At 45.0% G+C, this 23,806-nt stretch overlaps 1 protein-coding gene across 5 annotated transcripts in view; it reads right to left on the reverse strand.

The window, feature by feature from the left end:
• Positions 1–23,806, reverse strand: part of slc4a4a (solute carrier family 4 member 4a) — a 192,627-nt gene that overhangs the window by 41,655 nt on the left and 127,166 nt on the right. For all 5 annotated transcript variants that reach the window (XM_068046541.1, XM_068046551.1, XM_068046571.1 and 2 more), the window contains 3 exons: positions 22,066–22,148; positions 12,595–12,780; positions 1,759–1,872 (listed from right to left, as the gene is read on the reverse strand). In XM_068046541.1, the coding sequence (XP_067902642.1) occupies positions 1,759–1,872; positions 12,595–12,780; positions 22,066–22,148 (383 nt within the window). The remainder of the gene's footprint in view (positions 1–1,758; positions 1,873–12,594; positions 12,781–22,065; positions 22,149–23,806) is intronic.

Below are 23,806 nucleotides of genomic sequence, written 5' to 3' on the forward strand. Positions count from 1 at the left end.
CAGTGGGTAGCAATCAAAAACAGGTGAATGTAAAAGCTCCCATAGCCACTATTTCGAAGAGGAGCAGGGGAGTTCTCCCATTATCCTGGCCAACATTTATTCCTCAATTAACATCCCTAAAACAGATCATCGGGTCATTATCACATTGCAGTTTGTGGGAGCTTACTGTGCGCAGATTGGCTGCTATGTTTCCTACGTTACAACACTGACTACATTTCAAAAAATACTTAATTGGCTGTAAAGCGCTTTGTGACATCCTGAGGTGGTGAAAGGTGCTACATAAATGCAAGTCTTTGCTTCTCAGTTCGTATTCTGCTGAGATCCACACTGCGAGTGCAAACCATTCACACCGTGACCTAGAGTTTCTGCTCACTTTGTCTCATGATCCATTGTTTGTTATTGCCCATTCTTTCATCTCTTGAATCCTTTAACTTTTAAGAAGACAAGAAATCGGAGCAGGCGTAGACCAAACCGCCCCTCGATACTACTCCACCATTCAATAAGATCCTGGTTCAACCTTTACCTCAACTCCACTTTCCCGTCTGATCCCTGTATCACAGAATCACAGAATTGTTACAGTGCAGAAGGAGGCCATTCGGCCCATTGTGCCTGCACCGGCTCTCCTAATGAGCATTTTGCCTAGTGTCACTCCCTTACCTTCTCCCCATAACCCTGCACATTCTTGAGTCTCTTGGTGCCCAAAAATCTATTCATCTCAGTCTTGAATATAGTCAATGACTGAACATCCATAGCTGTCTGGGGTAGTATCATAAATGCCATCACTGTAACCTGCCCCAAAGGCTTGTGTCTATATGTGTTTATTTAATTATGATTGCTTCTGTACAGGATCGCAGGCTGTTCATTGAAGCAAAAACCTGTAGTTTATGCTTGTTTTTGGTATACACAAAAGTTGCTTTGATCGGACAGCTGTTTAGTTGAGTCTTTTGTCCTTTCAGGCACATTTCTCAGCTGTTGCTGCTGGACTGCTGGCAGCAAGGGAGAGAGGCTGAGCTCTACGGAGAGAAATGGGCAACAAGATGTGAGTTACAGGGCAGCTCGCCAACCGAAGGACCCTGAACCTTGGGCACGACCACCTGACACTTTTTGCGCAGTGAGTTGTTGTGATCTGGAACGCGCTGCCTGAAAGGGCGGTGGAAGCAGATTCAATAGTAACTTTCAAAAGGGAATTGGATAAATAGTTGAAAAGGAAAAGATTTATAGGGCTGTGGGGAAAGAGCCGGGGGAGTGGGACTAATTGGATAGCTCTTTCAAAGGGCCAGCACAGGCACGATTGACCGAATGGCCTCCTCCTGTGCTGTATGATTCTATACAGTGAAAGGTCACATTTGGAGAATAGGTTGGAAACTAACAAAGTAGAGTGCAAGTTCTTCAAAACTGTTAAGTCTAACTAGCTTTGGCTCCTATTATTAATAGGCTAGTCTGACAAAAGAACTGTGCACATCGACACTGCTTTCCTACGTATACCAGCCTGGACCAGATTGGAGCTTGCATTTTATCCAATCACCTATCTTGGAAAAGGATTTTCCCAAGTCATGCTACGTAATGAATACACCATAAGGGCACAATTCGAGATAATTAACGCTGATAGATTTCGAAGGGAGTGATTTACTGAGGGAAATAGATTTGGAGCAATGTACAGTTTCAATGTAACTACAAAACCAAAAATGGAATGCAGCATTGGAAAGCGCCTCACATTTATAAGGAACGAGAAAACAAAGAATAAAATGATCAACAAACCTTGAACTCATTTGGCACAATAAGTTTTGGTGTATCTACTCCAACCAGAGCATCGAGCCCACAGAAGATCAGAATAGCCAGAATGATGGCAAAGTCACTTATCAACTTCCGGATCTGATTGGGAAAGAAACAAAAGGACAATGAATGATCGAGGATCCTGTAGTATAAGGACATGTAAGGGTTAATGTTGGAGACAGTGAGAGCAGCCCCTCCCACTGTAGAGATGATATAATAGTCACATGATTATGGGCTTTGGAAGAAGAGGGTAGCAGCACAAAGGATGCTAGCTAGAGAGGCTTGAGGAGAGTGTAAATAGTAATGTATGCAATAATAAAGAGTTATGAGTTGACCTAATCTAGACTCCTAGACTTTATCAACAGCGCCATAGCTATGCTACAGTTACTACTACAACAATGACATGCAACAGATAGTCATAGAGTTTTGCAGCACAGAAACAGGCCTATCGGCCCAACGCACCTGCACTGACCATCAAGCACCCATCCTAACTAATCCCATTTCCCCGCACTTGGCCTGTAGCCTTGTATGTTATGGTGTTTCAAGTGCTCATCTAAATACTTCTCGAATGTCGTGAGTGTTCCTGCTTCTACCACCCCTTCAGGCAGTGCGTTCCAGATTCCAACCACCTTCCTGGTGAAATAATTTTTCCTCAAATCCCCTCTAAACCTGCTGCCCATTACCTTAAATCTATGCCCCCTAGTCATTGACCTCTCCGCTAAGGGAAATAGTTTCTTCCTATCTATCCTATCCCACACACAACAATCCAACAGCAGCAAGTGAAAGATTTATTCAGCTTCTGAGATGTCATAGAACCTCAGAAAAGTTACGGCACAGAAAGAGGCCATTTCAGCCCAAGGTGTCTGCGCCGGCTGGAAAAACTAGCCGCCCAATCTAATCCCACTTTCTAGCACCTGGTCCATAGCCTTGTAGGTTATAGCACTTCAGGTGCACGTCCAGGTACCTTTTAAATGAGTTGAGGGTTTCTGCCTCCACCATGTCCGACACTCTTCTCAATCATCAATTCTGAAAGTGATTTACTTTTCTGTGAGTTTCTGTTACTCGGCAGAATCAGAGAAATCTCAATGGAACTACTGAACAATCCTTAATTTCTGGGAATTTGAGATCAAGCCCCATACTTTTAAACTAAAACTTGCAACCAGGCCACACTTTGTACTGGTGGTGAGATACACCTGCAGGCCTCAGAGAATTAAATCAAATAACAATGCATGATCAGAGGGTTTTACTTACAGCTAACATGACCGTGTTTCAGCCAGATCTCGTTGGATAGTACTCTCACCTCTGAGTAGAAGGTTGATTTCAAATCCAACTGCAAAATACTTGGGCCATATCCAGGCTGACACTCTCAGTGCAGTACTGAGGGAGAGCCGAACTGTCAGATAAGATGTTAAACAGAGGTCTCATCTGCTTTCTTGCTTGGATATAAGCATCCAATGGCCACTATTTCGAAGAGCGGGGAAAGTTCTCCCTGATGTCCTGGCCAACATTTATCTCTCAGCCACTGTCACTAAAGCAGATTAACTGGTCATTATCATGTTGTAGTTTGCGGCAGCTTGCTATGCGCAAACTGACTGCTGCGCTTCCTGCCTTACAACAACTCCAAAGCCCTTCATCGGCTGTATTACACTTTAGGACTGGCTGAGGTTGTGCAAAGCATTATATAAATGACCTGTGTAACCAGCCTATGCTAACACGGCAGTCTGACCAAGCCTCCACTTTCAGCCAAACGCAGGTCATTCAACACTGCAGCCTTCTGTGGGATCTTGCTGTGTGCAAACTGGCTGCTGCATTTGTTTACATAACAGTTTACTTTTTTCCAAAAATAATTCACCGGGCACAAAGTGGCTTCCTAACTTGAGAAGGTTCAATAACTCTTCCTCTAATTCGCTCACTGTGCGATGGAAGATTTATTAGTGAGTTGGGCAGGCATCATAAGAATCCACATGAAAAGGTAGAGTTCCAGTAGTCTTGGTACCAGCCTCCTACCTGTGTAACATATCTCTGACAGCAAATGGAATTTCCACTCAAGTTTCGAGTTACAGGCAGCTCCTGCCTTGATGCAATTAACTGATTATCTCTTTCTTTTCCCTTGCTTGTCTGATCACTCCTCGCTTAGAGTCTCCAGTTTCACACAGCTCACATGTAGCACTCATCCCAGTCTCTGGTAACCAGGGGACAAGGTGCGACAGGAGGGTAGGTGCTGTAGGGGTAAGCTTTTTTTGAACCACTAACTATAAGCAAAGTTTACATTGAAAAATTCCCATTCTGGAAAAACAGGGTAATGGATCAGAAACTGGATTTCCAGAAAATCTAGCCTTGCGTGTTCAAAGGGGAGATTATTTTTGGGGTGGGGAGTCAAATAAATAAATTCTTTAAAAAAAACTTCGTTTGACATCAGGCAATATCTATGCAAACAAATGGAGTCTGAGGATGGAACACACCTATTCAGGAGATCCAGTATAATTGAGATGTGGGTGGAGAGGGGGAAAGGTTCTCACAATCCTCCACACGGATTTGATACATACTGAGCATACCACAACTGAGGTAAAACTCTTCTATCTCATGCAGGCAATAAGCAGCATAAGGGGTAAAATTGATTGGGCAGTGCTTGTGCCTCAGGAGTAAATGCAACATACCAGAGGCATTGAAACAAACCAAGTCAGCCGCAAGCACCCTTCTCATTGCACCCCATATCCCCAGAATTAACAACAACAGCATATATTTACATAGCACCTTTAATGTTTCACAATGTCCCAAGGTGCTTCACAGGATGGTTATAAAGCATAATTAGATAACCGAGCCACATTAGGAGATATTAGGGCAAATGACCATAAGCTCGGTCAAAGAAGTAGGTTTCAATGAGCGTTTTTAAGGCTTTAAAGGGGAAAAGAGAGCTAGAAAGATGGAGAGGTTTAGGGAGGGAGTTCAGAACTTAGGACCCAGGCAGCTGAAGACACGTCCGCCAATGCTGGAGCAATTAATATCAGGAGGCCAGAATTAGAGGAATGCAGAGATTTTGGAGGGTTGTGGGGCTGGAGGAGATTACAGAGATAGGAAGGGGCAAAACCATGGAGGGATTTGAAAACAAGGATGAAAATTTTAAAATTGATGCCAATGTAGGTCAGCGAGCATGAAGTGATGAGTGAATGGGGCTTGGTGCGAGTTAGCACACATGCAGCAGAGTTTTGGATGACTTCAAGTTTACGGATGGTAGAATGTGGGCGATCCGCCAAGAGTGCATTGAAATAGTCAAGTCTAGAGGTAACGAAGGCATGAATGGGAGTTTCAGCTGCAACTGAGCGGAGACAGGGGTGAAGTCGGGCAATTTTGCAGAGGCGGAAATAAGCGGCCTTAGTGATGGCGCTGATACATGGTCAGACGCTCAACACCAAGGTTGTGAACTGTCTGGTTCAGCCTCTTGTCAGGTGGAGGGACAGAGTTTGTAGTGGGGACTGAGAACAATGACTTCTGTCTTCCCAATGATTTATTGGAGAATCAAGCTTCGTATCCCTGCGAGAGAGGAAGACATCAATTCCTTACCTCATTGCAGTCATTCAGGCTGTAAGCTCTGGAATTCTCTCCCTACACCTCTCCACCTCTCTCTCCGCCTTTAAGACACTCCTTAAAACCTATCTCTTTAACCAAGCTCTAATGTCTCCTTATGTGGCTCGCTGTTAAATTTTTTGTTTGTTAACTTTCTTGTGAAACACTTTGTGATGTTTTACTAACTTAAAGGCGCCATTTAAATGCAAGTTGTTGTTAGTTCACAGAGAGTGCGGGGTTGGGGGGGGGTGGGGGGGAGCGTAGTGATGGGGGGACATTTTAAGAAGTGGCACTCCCAACACAGGGCTTATGTTCACTGGGATTGTGGCTGTACTTCCCCTGATTTTTTCGGACATGTTCCTCATCGATTTCCCAACACCTGCCATGTAATGCACGTGCTCCCATTGCCCTTTAACAATTTGACTAGCAGCAACTTTCAAATTAAAGCACAAAGCCTGGGGAAGGATGACAAAGTGACCTAGGCATTGCTGGTGATAAGGCAACAGTCAAACGAACATTTACTTTGGCAAACCCAGGATGGGCTGCTTCACAAAGCTCCTCAGAGCTTTACTGGCACAGGGTGCAAGGTTTGATGGATTTCTGTGTTCAGTCAGTGTAAAAGTCCTGTGCTCAAATTTCAAAGCATTTTCTTTAAGTTGACTGCTTACACGGCTCTGCTGGAACACAGTGCAAGAGCTGAGTAACTCACTGAGCTCAGCTTCAAGCCAAGAATCACATATTCAAAGCAATAACCAAATTGGCCTATTCACCGAGTCAGTTGGCCCGTGTTTTGTTTTAGTCAGAGCTTCGAAGAATGCTGTGGCTGTGCTGCACTCGGTTTAGAAGCTGCAAAGGATGAGACACACAGACACACACATGCACAGAGGGACACAATGGCCGGGATTTTATCCGGGCAGTGGGGGTCTCGACCTTCGGCAAAAGTACCGGCGAGTACCCTGAGTTGCCTTTTCTGTGGAAGGCCTGTCAAATCTAGGCCCGCCGAATCCAGTGCCAATTATGCACTTAAGTAGACAGCAGCGGGCCATCCATGGGATCAATGACCCCGACGCCTGAAGTCCCGCCCATTGAGAGCTGCCGGCCAATCAGAGGCTGACAGCCCTTTAACTGAGCAACATCATCGAGGAGGCAGTGACTGTTCCTGCTCTAGCACCTACCCGAAGCCCAGGCCACAGGTAGGTCAGTGCGGGAGTGGTCTCGCAGGGTGGGGGTCACGAGAGAGGGGGTGTAGGGGGGTCAGCAGCAAGGGTAGGGGGATTAGCTCTCAGCAGGCGCCCCCCACTTCCCAATGCCAGATTCCCCATTCAGTCACTAAGTGCCTTTTAACGAAGGACCTCCCACTGCCGCCCTCCCCCCCCCACTCCCACAGCTGGCAAGCAACCCACACAGTTTTTCTTGTCGTGCTCTCCATGTGGTGACAGGTGACGTGATGAGGCCCTTAATTGGGCATTAATTGCCCACTTTAGGGCCTCAATTGGCCGCGGGGTGGGAAAGCCGTTCACAGGCCTTCCCTCCCTGGACTTAATTTCGGCAGAGGCGAGAATGTGGCAGGGTCCGCCTCACCACCATCCCACCCAATTACATACTCTTCCTGTCTCCAAACCCGGCACGGGGAAGAGCATAAAATTCCCCCTCTGTATGTGTGGCGGGGAATCTGTGTGTAATGGTCTGGGTGTTGGGGTGTGTATGTGTGAATATATGTGTCTGTGCACACATATCAAAGGGAATGTTTATGATTGACCAGGGAGCAAGCTCCAGGCTTCAGTGGTGTGACCAGGCCATAGGTTGAAGGGTAGCTCCTTCTTTTTTTCTCTGTGTCCCTTCTGAATGCTGATTATAGAACAGGAAGAGACCTGAGGCTGGAGTTCACAAGGAACAGTGGATAAATGGAAAGGCAATTCAGCTGATCAAGCCCATTCCCTGTACAGGGCAGAAACAACTGCTATTATTAACCTCCAGTTACATAAAGCTCAGTGAAATGCCTCTCCTAATTTCAAAAAGCAATCAACCAAATCATTACAACATTAATCCAGCCCAAAAAAATCCCTTAACTCTCATCAGCTGCTGACAGAGACACACCCATGGAACTAATAGCACATCAATCCTGGAGATGCATAGAAGAATCAACCAACTAAATATGCCCTTGTTTCCACTGCCTTACTATCAATCTTGGCCCCCTCTTCATAATTTAGCATGGTGCCAACTTCGGTTTAGGGTGGGCACCTTAGGCCTGTTGCATGGGATCAGGTCGTTCCTTCTTTTAAAAAAAAAATGAGAGTGAGCATGCAACCAAAACATTGCTGATTGTGGGATCTTGCTGTGCGTAAATTGGTTGCTGCATTTTGCTGCTTCATTGAATGTCCTGAGGTTGTGACAGAGGTTGTTTATAAATGCGAAATCTTTCTTTCTTCCTTTACAGGGTGGCCACCAATCATTACCAGACAGTGCCAGGGCAGGTTGTTATGAGAGTGCCAGGGTGATTGAAATAGAGCTAAATAAATATAGATATAAAACAGGAGCAGAGAGAGCACAGGCAAAAAACCCTCTGCGTGCCCGAGTGGTCAGATCCCAAACCCAAAGGGTGGTCACCTGAAATTGAATCATCTATGTGCTCCCACCCATTTGTTTTATCTTAAATCCAGCAACTATGTCTGTGTTGTGGATCTGAAGTAGATCTAAAGAGTGCCCTTACTCTCAGTCACACTGATACTGAGGTGTGTCCCAACAGTTTCATTCTGGGAATTCCCAAAGCAGATTTGTGGAACAATAACAGTGCTTCTCATGGAAGGCTTGCAGGATTAGGATGTGCTCCAATGTACCACATTTACAATCTGGGCAACAATTCCAATGCTCTCCTGGCTGACCTTCCACCTTCCATCAAACTTGAGTACATCTGTAACTCTGCTTCTTGTGTGCTAACTCGCACCAAGTCCCGTCACTCATCATCCCCTGTGTTCACTGCTCAGTTTTAAACTTCTCATCCTTGTTTTCAAATCCCTCCATGGCCTCAACCCCTCCCTACCTCAGTAACCTCCTCCAACCACACAACCCTCCAAGATATCTGCACTCCTCTAATTCTGGCCTCTTGCACATCCCCGATTTTAATCGCTCCACCCATTGGTGGCTATGCCTTCAGCTGCCTGGGCCCTAAACTCTGGAATTCTCTCCCTAAACCCCTCTGCCTCTCTATTTCTCTCTTCCTCCTAAAGACCTACCTCTTTGACCAAGCTTTTGGATACCTGTCCTAATATCTCTTTATGTAGCTCAGTGTCAAATTTTACTCGGTGAAGCGTCTTGGGATGTTTTTCTATATTGAAGACGCCATATAAATGCAAGTTATTGTTGAAAAACCACTACTTTTATCTGGAACAGTTTTGATTACTCGGTTGAATTATTTTTGCTGGCTGAGGCAAGTGAGGTCAGTGCTGGGATATGAGTGATATTTTCAATATCATCACCAAGGACTGGCAGGTCAGGAGCACACAGAGTAACGCTTCCTCTCCTCTACCATAATGAAATGTCACAGGGCAGCATTCCATCCCAATCCACCCCCAACCACACTGCAGAGATCTTTCAATGTCCCAACACTAAAAAGCCACCTTTATGGAAGCACCCTACTTGCAAACTCACATGTTGGGAACGTGCAGGTGAGCCCCTCACAGATTTCCATCCGTATTACAAAACTGTTCCTCCTGATAGTCTCTCGCTCAACATCATGGCAAGTTGTCCAAATTATATAGAATGACATAGAATTTAAAGCATGGAAACAGGCCATTCGGCCCAACTGGTCTATGCTGGTGTTTATAGGAACATAGGAGCAGGAGTAGGCCAATCAGCTCGCCGAGCCTGCTCCACCATTCAGTTAGATCAGGGCTGATCATCGACCTCAACGCCACTTTCCCACACTAGTTCCATATTCCTTGATGTCATTAGTATCCAGATATCTATAGATTTCTGTCTTAAACATGCTCAATGATTGAGCTTCCAAAGCCCTCTGGGGTAGAGAATTCCACAGATTCACCACCCTCTGAGTGAAGAAATTCCTCCTCATCTCAGTCTTAAATGGCCTACCCCTTATTCTGAGATTATGTGCCCTGGTTCTAGACTCACCATCCAGGGGAAACATCCTATCTACATCCACCCTGTCACATCCTGTAGAATTTTGTAGGATTCAATGAGATCACCTCTCATTCTTCAAAACTCTAGAGAATACAGGCCTAGTTTCCACAGTCTTTCCTCATAAAACAATCCTGCCATCCCAGGGACTGCTTCACATGAGCCTCTGCCTATTCCCTACTTCCTCTCACCCTATCAGCATATCCTTCTATTCCTTTCTGTTCCCTGTGGTAGCGATGTCCACATTCTCACCACTCTCCGGGTAAAGAGGTTTCTCCTGAATTCCTTATTAGGTTCCCTATTTGGTGACTTTCTAATATTTACGGGCCCTAGTTTTGGACTTTTCCACAAGTGGAAACATCTTCTCTACGTTTACCCTCTCAAACCCTTTCATAATCTTAAAGACCTCCATTATGTCATCTTGTTTACAAGATTGAATGGTGTGTTGGATGCTGGGAGATTCGATGCTGCACAGAAACATACAACCCAGCCAATCTGTTCAGTAAGTTTTGTTAGCAACAGTCTCAATCCTGCATAACATCCGGGTTAGTTTAGCTATGCTGCACTCTGTATACAGTTGATTGAACACTTTTGCCTCAGACATAATCTGTTTCAAGTTACTGACTATTTCCAGAAGCAGCAGATATAGGTCTCGATTTTGTGCTGGAGCCAGGCTCCCTGCATCGGGACGAAAAGGCAGGAGAAGGCCCACCTCGGCCTTTTCGCGGCCCCCTGCAGCAGTCCTCCGGTCCTTTTCTATCAAAGTTTTAGGAGCCGGGATCCCGTCCCTGTATGGATGGGGATCCCGCCCCCATGAGCTGTCGGACAATCAGAGGTATGGCAGCTCAGCAGCACCACCGGGAGCAGTGGCCACTACCGGTACTGCTGATGCCTCGGACCCAGGCCGAGCACTGGAACCCCTGACCAGAGGTAGGTGAGGGAGAGTCGCCGGGGTGAGTCCGGAAGGGCCCAGTGAGGGGGGGTCTTGGAGGTGTTCATCCAGTCCAGGAGGTTGGGCTGAGTGGTCCTGGAGGTAAAGTGGTTCCCAGTGGAGGTCCTCCATGGGCCACAAATTGCCCACAAAGGAGGGGCCCCCACCCCCACCAAGCCCGCAGGGAGGGTTGCCTCATGTTACAAGGCATCCTCGCCATGTGGCGGAGGCTCCGCTTTGGCCGCTAGTGAGATCCCAGCGGTAGTGGGAAGAGGTCCTTAAGAGCCTCAATTAGCCTCTGGGCGGGAAGGCCATTATCGGCCTCTCCCGGGAAGATGGTTGGCGATTGGCCCTCCTCCCCACCCCACCGCAACACCCCTCGCAATACTCCATGCTCCCCCGTCTCCGACCCCTCCTCACGTAGCCACACAAAATCCCATCCATAGGGGTTGAATATTTTGTACCCGCCTCCGAGATTGGTGGTTGGCGAAGAAAACGGCGGCCTGCTCCCACCGGTCGCATGTCACAGAGCCGCTGCAATCTTCTGTGCGGCGGCTCATTTGAATGGCCGGGGTGGTCCCCTCCTCCTCCAATCACAGGGAGGGGTCCGCCAGTCCGTCCCCGTCAATGGCGTCAGCTGCCTGTGTGCAGGTGCCGATGCCATTTTTAAAGGGCTTCGAGCCCTTCCGTTAAGTTTAAAGATTTAGAGGTACAGTTAATAAAAAAAATTAAATACATGAATTTTGCCCCTCACCCACCCCCCCAATAACCATAACATTAATTACTTGCCCTCTCCCCCCCCAAAACACTGACCTTGTCGACCTGACCTTCGACCAACCCCCCTCCACTAACTTTAACTTAACACCCTTCCCACCATCCCCTACACCAATGATATCACTTTGACTCCATTCCCCCCTCCTCCCGCACTGAGAAACTTAGCTCCTCTCCCTCTCCACCAGTGTGACACCTCGTTTCCTGGGACGGGGATCCGAAGGCACGGGAGTGCCGGCCAGCGGCAGGAAGTTTGCACCGGGACAGAAGGCGGCTGCGTAAGTATAATTAATTCAGTAATTTTAATTTATTTAAATGGCGGTCCCGTCACCAAGCTGGGTGGGGCGCCACGAGGCCTCGCTCTGTCGGCAATATCAGGCCGGGCCCTCCCGGTGTCGGGGTGTGTGGCGGCCCTCTCCCAGAGGCATCTTCCAGCCACTCTCCCCTCCCCACCACGGACCCTTAAGCCTGGGGGAGAACAAAAATCCAGCCCATAGTATCAGCACATTTAATAGTTTCCACATCATTTTAAGAATGATTGCAGTATTTTCCACAGATTCAGAGAATGTTCCAGCACAATAATAGTCCATTTGACCCATCGAGTGCATTGCTGTTTTACTCCACACGAGCTATCTCACACTCTCATTCTCTAAACCAGTTGTATTTCTTCATTTTCAAGCAAATATCTGATTTCCTTTTGAAATAATGTATGGATTCTCTATCTGGTTTGTAATAGAGAATTTCACATTCAAACTACCCTCTAGATTACTTTCTTAAATTGCAAACTTCTTCCTTAATTCATTCTGTTATTATTTTAAATTTTCCATTAATATTACCATGTTGCCAAACAGTGGGTAATAGTCTATTGCTATTTTCTAGAGAAAAGAAGCCCAGATTATTCAGTCTTTCCTGATCATTCTAGCCTCTCAGTTCTGATATCATCCTTGCAAATCTTTTTTGCACCTTCTCCAGTGCGGCTATATCTCCCTTTTCACAATATGGAGGTGAGAGCTATACCCAGTCCTCCAAGTGTGGTCGAACCAAATTCTGCTTGGCTTAATGGTCTGGTGCCATCTTTACAGGGAGTTACTCTGCGACCGCCCAAATGTACTCCAGATAGGACCCTTACAGCTAAGACACCAAGAAGACAACCATCCAAATATGTTTTTAAGCTTTAATATTCAAAATATGACTGATAATGTTACTGAACAGCTTAGTTTGATACAGGTTATGGTCACAAACAGATTCAGCTCCCTATTAGATAAGAATCCAACCATATCTTATGCTGAATATCAGTGATCACCGTCCGGAGGTGAACACTGTATATTTGTCTGCTGTTAGTATTGTGCACAGTATGAGTTAAACAGGTTAAGCAGTCACTGGGGAGAGAAAGACATCAAGTGTTAATCCTACTGACTTACTGTGGTTGGGAAATATGGGCTGGTTTTGAAATTCTTCAGAGCCATTGAGCAGGTGTAAGTACCAAGGAAAAGGATGAACGACATCAAAGTGACATCCGGGACAAAGTCACAACTCGCACCAACCATGTTGCCTCCGTACTTCAAGCAATCCTTCTTTGACAGTGAGGACCAGTCAATGCTTGTGTTCTGGGCAGGGAAGAGAAACAGAATCACTTTTCTGGAACTCGACATCATTACTGAGAAGTGTGACGTTTCTTTTCCACCCTCTCCAGTACCTCTGTATCCTTTTTATAACATGATGTACTCCAAGTGTGGTCTAACCAAGGTTCTCTACAACTTGATCATAATTTTTTTATTTAGAGATACAGCACTGAAACAGGCCCTTCGGCCCACCGAGTCTGTGCCGACCAACAACCACCCATTTATACTAACCCTACAGTAATCCCATATTCACTACCTCCTACCTACACTAGGGACAATTTACAATGGCCAATTTACCCATCACCTGCAAGTCTTTGGCTGTGGGAGGAAACCGGAGCACCCGGCGAAAACCCACACGGTCACGGGGAGAACTTGCAAACTCCGCACAGGCAGTACCCAGAATTGAACCCGAGTCCCTGGAGCTGTCAGGCTGCGGTGCTAACCACTGCGCTGCCCTGAGATAATGTCTCTGCTTTTCAATTCTATTCCTTTAGAAATGAACCCCAGTCACGTATTTGCTTTTTTATGACCTTATTAACGGTTTTGTTATGTTTAGTGACTTGTGTATCTGTACCCCGAGATCCCCATGTTCCCCTTTTAGACACTTATCTAAACAGTATGAAGCCTCCTGCTTCTTCCAAAATGCATCACCTCATATTTATCTATAAGGAAATTCATTTTCTCTCAGAGGGTCATCAATCTTTGGAATTTTCTTCTCCAGAGAGCAGTGGGGGCTGGGTCATTGAATATATTCAAGGCTCAGTTAGATAAGGGAGTCAAGGGTTATGTAGGGCAGACAGGAAAGTGGAGTTAAGGCCACAACCAGACCAACCATGATCGTACTGAATGGCGGAGCAGGCTCGAGGGCTGAATCGCCCACTCCTGCTCCTAATTCTTGTGTTCTTGACTGCTTGTGTGTTTGCCAATTGCAAGCCCTTCTGCAAGCACATTAATGTCTTCTCGTATTTTGTTGCAGTCGTCCTCACTATTAACTGGGCCCCCAATTTGGTGTCATCTGCAAATTTTGAATTTGTACTTCTGATTCTTGAGTCCAAATCGTATATGTAAATGGTGAACATCAGTGGTCCCAGCACTGATCCTTGCAGAACACCACTTCCCACCCTTTGTCAGTCTGAGTAGCAAGATCACTGTAAGAGACACATTGGTCATCAGGAGTCGACCAAAGAACATGTGTCTGTAGCTATTACCCTTCACTTATTTCACACCTTCCTGCACCTTCCAAAAATAACATAGAAAATGTGAAGAGCCACTGACTGAAATACTTGGCATTTAGTGTCAGCTGAGACAGAAGGATCTGGGTTTAAGGTCCAGTCCAGGATTTAAGCACAGAAATCAAGGCTGACACTCCAGTGCTGTACCGAGTGAGTGCTGCACTGCCCGAGGTGTCGTCTTTCAGGTGAGATGTTAAATTGGGGCCCTGTCTGCTCTCTCAGGTGGATGTAAAAGATCCCAAGGCACTATTTCAAAGAAGAGCAGGGGAGTTCTCTTTAATATCCTGGCCAATATTTATCCCTCAACCAAATGCCAACAGATTATCTGGTCATTATCACATAGCAAATTGTCTGCTGCATTTTCGACATTACAACAATGTTCAAAAGTGCTTCATTGGCTGTAAAGCACTTTGAAACGTCTGGTGGTCATGAAAGGCACTATATAAATGCAAGTCTTTCTTTCTATATATTACTGGATCAATCCTCAGTAGTTGTTTGGCAACAGGTTTGACACACATGAGATTGCAAGAAATCTTTCCCCTCTCCTACCCTCCCTGGCCCCTCAATTAGTGTACAGTATGAACACTGGTTTTCCCTAGTTCTAAGCCTCCTAAGCAAATGAGACACAGTCGCCACGCCATTTACTGCACTTGGATAAGGTTTATCAGGTTTGAAAAACTTTTTAAAAAAACAATTTAAAAATGAGCAGAAAACCAGAAATGGAATGAAGCAAGGAGCTCCAGCACAAACTGTTGTCAACTTGCAGTGAGAGATATTATGCACAATCTCAGAGAGGTGAACTGTGCCTGTGTCTCACTTTTACAACAATAACACTGGCCTTTCATGTTCCTGCCAACTCCCAGCACTTCTATTGGCAACCATCAATTGACAAGGGAGTTTGCACTTTGGAAATATCGCACTGTTTCTGCACTTGTCAAGGTGAAGGAAGTTGTCTGTCCCTATCTCTATAACCTCCTCCAGTCCGACAACCCCTAGATCTCTGCGTTCCTCTCAATTCTGGTCTCTTGTGTATTCCCGATTACCCCTGATACCTCCTTATGTGGTTTGGTGTCAAATTCTGTCTGATAATGCTCCTGTGAAGTGCCTTGGGATATTTTACTATGTTAAAGATGCTTTATAAATACCAGTTGTTGTGTTTGAAGGACGATTTTCTTTTTCAGAGCTCCTAGAGCATATTGGAAAATTCTGCCGTCGACTCTCACCGAGAATTTCCATCCGTTAATTGGAGGTTGGCAGTTTTTCAATCTGCTTCCCGGGGGTTTGATGGGAGCATCAAAGTGGAAAATCTCCCCTATTAGTGGTGGAAAATTGGGCGTCTTTCTACTTTTCACAGCAAGTTTCAGCAACAAGTACTTTTGGGTCAGATACAATGTACTTGATGTTTGAAAAGCCAACTACTGTAATTTAACCTCAAACTCAGAGGGTACTTCTTACTGGAGCAGTGTGATAGTGCATCAGCTGGCGCTCAGTGTGTTGCATTCTCGCTTCTGTGTCAGCAGGTTCAAGTCCCACTACAGAGACTTGAGCACTCATGCAGGCCGACACTCACAGTGCCCGCTCAGCTGCATGTAAAGGATCCCACTGCACTATTTTGCAGAAGAAGAGGGAGGTTGTCCCCTGAGTTCTGGGACAATTTTGTATCCCTCGACCAACAGCTAAAAAAGCAGATTATCTGGTTATTTTCACATTACTGTTTGTGGGATCTTGCTGTGCACAATTTGGCTACCGCGTTTCCTACATTACAACAATGACTATACTTCAAAAAGTGCTCCATTGGCTGTGAAGTGCTTTGGGACAAGCTGAGGATGTGAAAGGCAAGTTCTTTTTTAATGTTGGCATCTGAACCAATAGGCTCTGATCTCATTAATGTGGGCTGGTATTGAACACAAGGCTGTAAGGAGGGTGTACTTAACCAGCTCACCATCCCGAGCTCATCTCATCAATGTTGAGTGGTCTGAAGCTCAGATAAAAGATGAAAGGCCAGTGTGCAAATTCACTGCACTATCCACATCCCTTCGAGGCGTAGCAGAAACTACACAACATTAACTCATTGACAAAAAGAACACTGATAGATTGTGGGACTAGGCCAATACTGGAGCCTCTTGCCTGTGATTTCCTGGCGTGTGCAGTCATGAGTGAAGTGCCCTGAACAGCTACGCATACTCTGGAGGTTGGCCTGTTCCACTCAACGCAAGAGGCAAATTCGGAGAACTTCCAACTGCCGACAAAATGTTTGGAACAGGAAACTGAGGCATTCTCCTTTTCTCTTTCTCCCTCTCCCTTTCAATTGTCAAATGCAAGTTCCCTCAGAGTGAAAGAGGCCCCAGCTGTGTGCTCCGCAAGCAAATGCATCTGATGTTAATGCCTATGTAATTCTTGGTCCTTTCGGCACTTTTCCAAGTTGGACGCAATTCAAGTCACATCACTAAGTCAAACTACTCTGTAAACCTCTGTCAAACTGTCAATGAAGCAAAGGCCACAAATTCTTTCATTAGTAAATTAGATAGTTTCTTGAAAAGGAGGAATGTTATAAGTTAAGGGGGGAGGGTTGAGTGGGATTAGACTGGATGTCCTCTGGAGAAAGTTATTAGAGCTGACTCCATGGGCTAATTCTTTGCTGTAATATTCAATCTTTTTTTTAATCTTCCTTGATAACACTTTGTTGAGTTCATTATTAAATCATTCAATAGGGCAGCAATCAGTTACTTGGTTTCCAAAAGTATATTTCAACCATCATTATTAGCTTAATCGACATACAGATCTCCCATGTGATTATATTAAATCTTTGCTCTGTGGACTCCCCATGTATCTGGTGTAATTGGCATTTATTGCCAAGTGTCTGCAAACAAATCTCCATTGTGCAATTTAATGTTTTGTGCATTGTGGTAATATGAGCAGGTAGATTGCAATCTAATTTGGGGTGTGTAGCAGAAACCCACTTAAAAGCCAACAACTACCATATTTACAAACTGTCATTTGATTTATGAATGGGATTTACCGGTCCATTCAAGAAATGGTGCAACTCATCTAAATGTGATGAGTCTCAATGCAAACCCAGGACTCATTGAGAGCTGGGTGGGTCCCAGACACTGATATTACTTGGAAGGGGGTGCAGCACAGATTCATCAGAATGATACTGGGGCTAAAAGGGTTAAATTATGAGGACAGGTTGCACAGACTATGCCTGTATTTGCAATTGTATTTGTGAGCATCCGTGATTTCAGAATGCCTCATTATTTTACCATGCAAGTTATTTGGGTCTCTCAATAAGTGTCCATTTGGATAAGTTTCACTGTAGCTCAGACTGCAAATCTATCCTTTTAGTCTTCCGTCACTGACTCTCTGTCAGGCTTTGGTTCCAGGCCTCAAGTTAAAGTAAATTTCAGGGCCTCACATTCCTATCCCTCTAAGTGCTGCCTATTTCTTGCTCTCTCTCTCAGTCTCTTTCTGTCTCTTGCTCTCTCTCTTTCTCCGACTCTCTCTCTGTCTCTTGCTCTCCCTCTCTCAGTCTTTCTCTCTCTGTCTCCCACTCTCAGGCTCTCTCTCGGTCTCTTTCTCTCAGTCTTTCTCTCTCTCTCTCTGTCTCCCTCTCTCTCTCAGGCTTCGTTTCTTGCTCTCTCTCAGTCTCCCTCCCTCTCTCTCTCTCTCTGTCTCCCTCTCTCTCTCAGGCTTCGTCTCTTGCTCTCTCTCTTGCAGTCACCCTCTCTCATTCTCTCTCTCTCTCAGCCTCCCTCTCTCTCTGTCTCTCTCTATCTCTCTCTGTCTCTCAGTCTCTCTCTCTCTGCTGTAGAGGTCTGGAGCCACGAAGTAGACACAAGCTGGTAACTAAATGTTTGACCTTTGACTTCAGGGAACAAGGTCTTCAGTGTCATATGGTGCACCTGCTGCCGCTATCACGCGACTGCCTCACACAAATTACAAAATAAAATCCAGATCCTTTTGTTCTGAAGAAATAGTTTAGCTGTCAGAAAATATCTGTTTCCCACTGTCTGCTACTGGCCATCTCAATCTGAAGTCTACGTGGCTTATGAACATTTCTGTCCTGTGGCGAAAACAATACCAGGGCTAAAAGGGTTAAATTGTGAGGACAGGTTGCTTGGACGAGGCTTGTATTCCCTCAAGTATAAAAGATGAAGGGGTGATCTAATTGAGGTTTTTAAGATAATTAAAGGAGTTGATAGGGTAGATAGAGAGAAACTATTTCCTCTGGTGGGGGGAGTCCAGAACAATGGGGACAGAACCTTAAACTTAGAGCCAGGTCATTCAGGAGTAATGTCAGGAAGCACTTCTTCACACAAAGGGGAGTGGAAATCTGGAACTCTCTCCCTCAAAAAGCTGTTGAGGCTGAGGTGGAGTCAATTGAAAATTTCAAAACTGAGATTGATAGATTTTTGTTGGATAAGGGTATTAAGTGTCACAGAACCAAGACAGGTAGATGGAGTTAAGGTACAGATCAATCATGATCTAACTGAATAATGGAACAGGTTTGAGGGGCTGAATGGCCCCTCCTGTTTCTATATCCACTGTCCAGATAAAACGCCTTTCCCAAGTTCTCCTCCATTAAGCGTTGCTGTGGCTTTTCCCAACGTGAGTGGGCAGAATAAACTATTGGAAACCCTTTTCAATTCTGCTGGGGAGCTGGCTGGTAGCTACTCATCTGGAATGAGCTTCCCTCTTGTTTTTGTCTTTTTCTCTCTCTCGTTGTATGTATTGGATCCGGTTGTGATGACACAGCCAAGGTGAGCAGATGACAGTTCAGATGGTGGGTGTGGGATCGGCCTGTTTTTGAGTGTTGACATGCAGACCTAGCTAACAGCTGCCTCAAAGCACCCTTTGTGAGGCAATAACAATTGGAACTTTAAACAATTGCAGCAGACAAGAAGGTTGCACAGGAAAAAGAAAAGCAGGGGAGTTCTCCCCTGTATCCCGGACAATATTTATCCCTCAACCAACATCACTAAAAACAGATTATAGGATCATTATCACATCGCTGTTTGTGGGACCTTGCTGTGTGCAAATTGGCTGCCGCATTACAACAGTGACTAGACTTCAAAAGCGCTTTGTGGCACCTGGCAAAAGGCGCTATATAAATGCAAGTCTTTCTCTCTTTTTAGAAAGAGCAACCGTATCAGAACAACGAATTCCTGAAGTAAAACGAATTACCGTCAATTAAAAAAAAATAATCTGTATATATTTCAAAATGTGGTTGAAACAGAATTACAACCCAACCTCGTGGCGGTCGAGGAGAGGGGAGAGGGTCTCATCAGGACCTTGTGAAGGGGGTTTCAGCAGAACTTTAAACTCCCATCGGCAAATTGCATGTCACTCGGTCCAATCCACACATATCTGGAGTCAGTCTGCATCAATCCAAACTACCATTGCTTCTCTGCAAAAACACCACTTCCAGCACAAAGCTGATGGGATCTACCCTAGAATACTGAGGGAGGCAAGAGAAGAAGTTGCTGGGGCCTTGACAGAAATCTTTGCATCCTCATTGGCTACAGGTGAGGTCCCAGAGGACTGGAGAATAGCCAATGTTGTTCCTTTGTTTAAGAAGGGTAGCAAGGATAATCCAGGAAATTATAGGCCGGTGAGCCTTACGTCAGTGGTAGGGAAATTATTAGAGAGGATTCTTCGGGACAGGATTTACTCCCATTTGGAAACAAACGAACTTATTAGTGAGAGACAGCACGGTTTTGTGAAGGGGAGGTCCTGTCTTACTAATTTGATTGAGTTTTTTGAGGAAGTGACGAAGATGATTGATGAGGGAAGGGCGGTGGATGTTGTCTATATGGACTTTAGTGAAGCCTTTGACAAGGTCCCTCATGGCAGACTGGTGCAAAAGGTGAAGTCACACGGGATCAGAGGTGAGCTGGCAAGATGGATACAGAACTGGCTCAGTCACAGAAGACCTAGGGTAACAGTGGATGGATGTTTTTCTGAATGGAGGGATGTGACTAGTGGTGTTCCGCAGGGATCAGTGCTGGGACCTTTGCTCTTTGTAGTGTATATAAATGATTTGGAGGAAAATGTAGCTGGACTGATTATTAAGTTTGCGGATGACACAAAGGTTGGTGGAGTTGCGGATAATGATGAGGATTGTCAGAGGATACAGATCGGTTGGAGACTTGGGCGGAGAAATGGCAGATGGAGTTTAATCCGGACAAATGTGAGGTAATGCATTTTGGAAGGTCTAATGCAGGTGGGAGGTATACAGTAAATGGCAGAACCCTTAGGAGTATTGACAGGCAGAGAGATCTGGGCGTACAGGTCCACAGGTCACTGAAAGTGGCAACGCAGGTGGATAAGGTAGTCAAGAAGGCATACGGCATGCTTGCCTTCATCGATCGGGGCATAGAGTATAAAAATTGGCAAGTCATGTTGCAGCTGTACAGAACCTTAGTTAGGCCACACTTAGAATATTGCGTGCAATTCTGGTCGCCACACTACCAGAAGGACGTGGAGGCTTTGGAGAGGGTACAGAGGAGGTTTACCAGGATGTTGCCTGGTCTGGAGGGCATTAGCTATGAGGAGAGGTTGGAAAAACTTGGATTGTTTTCACTGGAACGACGGAGGTGGAGGGGCGACATGATAGAGGTTTACAAAGTTATGAGTGGCATGGACAGAGTGGGTAGTCAGAAGCTTTTTCCCAGGGTGGAAGAGTCAGTTACTAGGGGACATAGGTTTAAGGTGAGAGGGGCAAAGTTTAGAGGGGATGTGTGAGTCAAGTTTTTTACACAGAGGGTGGTGAGTGCCTGGAACTTGCTGCCAGGGGAGGTGGTGGAAGCAGATACGATAGCGACGTTTAAGAGACATCTTGAAAAATATATGATTAGGAAGGGAATAGAGGGATATGGGCCCCGGAAGTGCAGAAGGTGTTAGTTTAGGCAGACATCAAGATCGGCGCAGGCTTGGAGGGCCGAATGGCCTGTTCCTGTGCTGTACTGTTCTTTGTACCTATATATCCAACAATTCTACTGGCTATCACCAATAAGACTCTGACAAGATGGCTCAGCATTGAATATAGCAACAACAACATCTTGCATTTATATAGTGCCTTTGACATAAGCTACACAAAGATTTGATAGAGGTGTTCAAAATTATGAAGGGTTTTGATGGTGTAAGTAAAGAGAAACTTTCAGCTGGCAGGTTACCAGAGAACACAGATTGAAGGAAGTTGGCAAAAGAATCTGATACAACATGAGGAAACTTTTTTTTACACAGCGAGTTGTTGTGATCTGGAATGCGCTGCCTGAAAGGGCGGTGGAAGCAGATTCAATACTAACTTTCAAAAGGGAATTGGATAAATACTTAAAGGGAAACATATTGCAGGAATATGGGGAAAGAGTGGGTACGTGGGACTAATTGGATAGCTCTTTAAAAGAGCTGCCACAAACATGATTGGGCAAATGGCCTCCTTCTGTGCTATATGATTCTATGGAAATGTCCCAAGGTGCTTCACAGGAGCGATAATCAGACACGATTTGACAACAAGCCACAGAAGGAGATATTAGGATGGTTGACCAAAAGTCTGGTCTAAGAGGTATGTTTTGAGGAGTGTCTTCAAGGAAGGCAGAGAGAAGTAGAGAAAAGGGGAGGAGTAGGGAGGGAATTCCAGAGCTGAGGGCCTAGGCGTCTGAAGGCACGGTGCCAATGGTGGAGGGAATGAAATCGAGGGTGGTCAAGAGGCCAGAATTGGAAGAATGCATATTTTCACCTTCAAGTTGTTCAGAGTAATTGCATTCCCACCTACCACCTATAAACCATTCCCAACCACAACCCCACCCAACACTTCTAAAAGTGATTGTGAGGAAAATAATAACCAATAACAGCTTCTGTCAGCGTTTACATTTAGATTTATCAAATGCTATGAGGTGTCCTTAAATAAAACTTTTTCCAACACAACCAGCACAGATCTAGCGTACGAGGATGTCCATTGGAGCCCGGAGCCACAGTCACGCTCTCGAAAGTTGTCTGAGGACAGATGTGTTCCGCAGAATGACAGATGAACACTTACCATTTGAGTGGTGCTATTGCTGAGCCAGAGGACTGCTGAATCTGCTGAATCAGTGTCATTCCAAAGAAGACTTGAATTAACATCTGTGAAATAGTGTGAAAGAATCAGTCTTCGAGAAAGGAACACAAAGAATGCCACCTCCCCAGATTCCCTCTAGACATTCTGCACAAACCTCAAACACTGCAATAGCTATAGATTTATCATAAAATTAACCATCATTGAAAGAGTGAGGATATATTTTTCCTGATAGACAGGATTCAACTTTTCTAAAGCATTTTGATACAACTGAGTGACTTGCAAGGGCATTTCAGAGGGCAGTTAAGAGTCAACCATATTGCTGTGGGTCTCAAGTCACATGTAGGCCAGACCAGGTATGGATGGCAGATTTCCTTTCCTAAAGGACATTAATGAAGCAGATGGGTTTTTACGATAATCCAGTAGTTTCATGGTCACCATTACTAAGACTAGCTTTTCATTCCAGATTTATTAACTAATTGAATTGAAATTCCACCAACTGCCATGAACTGTTGAACTCACATCTCTGGAGCATTACTCTGGACCTCTGGACTACTGGCCTGGTGACATTACCACTATGCTACTGTTACCTTAAAAGACGGAAGGAGTGGAAGTCACCACACCTAAGACACATTATTTTTAGTCATTAAAATTAGGAGTACTTTCTAATTGACTCCCAATACCCAACTTTCTAATACACAGCCGCTGAGGACTGAGGCCTGAAGGAAGAAACGGAGCATTTCAAAGTTACGTTTTTTAGATGAGATATCAAACTGAGGCCCAGTCTTCCCTCTCAGGTGGATGTAAAATATCTCAGACACTATTTAAAAGAAAATCAGGGGGGTTCTCCCCAGTCTTCTGGCCAATATTTATCGCTTAACCAACATCACATTGCTGCTTGTGGGATCTTACTGTGTGCAAATTGACCACTATGTTTCCTATGATACAACAGTCTCTATATTATTTCATTGGCTGTAAAGCACTTTGAGGATTTCTGGTGTTATGAAAGGTTCTATAAAAATCTAAGTCTTTTTTATTACAGAGTTAGATTAGCTTCATCAATGGCCATTGACTATGCACACAGGAAATTTTGACTAAGTACAGTCTTTGGGTGAAGTGGGTTTAGAGGGAGGTGATAAATAGACCAGGATACACTGATCTAATTCAGTTAAAATCATTGAAAATATAAGGAAGGAAGGAATTGTAAATCTAAATTCCAACTTTCAGATTTCAATGTGCCTATATAAATCTATCATGCTGTAATTACCCCTCCTGCTGGTGTGATGCTGCAGCTGGTGGGAGGGTGTAATTACAGCGTGACAGGTTTACATATACAGTTCCCATTATCAACATAGATGTGGGAATTTACAACGGAAAACACTGAAAGGTAGCATGTGCAGGTAAGATTATTTTTTAATATGTTGATATATTCATGCTAGCCAGCAGGAAGTGTCTTACAACCCAGTTCTGATGATACCACAGAGGATGATTGCACCCCTTTATATTGCAGATCTCTTGACATGAAGGCGAACATGCCATTAGCCTTTTAAATTATTTTTTGTATGTGTGCATAGATTTTTAGTAATCTCTATAGATGGAACTCTAAACCCTCCTATTGATATAAACCAGAGCAATTCAAAAAAGAACTGCCTGTTCCTGAAGCTACCCTGCTCAGGTGTATAACTACAAGACCTCAGCTGTGCTGACAGCAGAGTCGGAGTGAGGG

This window comes from Heterodontus francisci, chromosome 1, assembly GCF_036365525.1.
Source record: "Heterodontus francisci isolate sHetFra1 chromosome 1, sHetFra1.hap1, whole genome shotgun sequence".
Lineage (NCBI taxonomy): Eukaryota > Metazoa > Chordata > Chondrichthyes > Heterodontiformes > Heterodontidae > Heterodontus > Heterodontus francisci.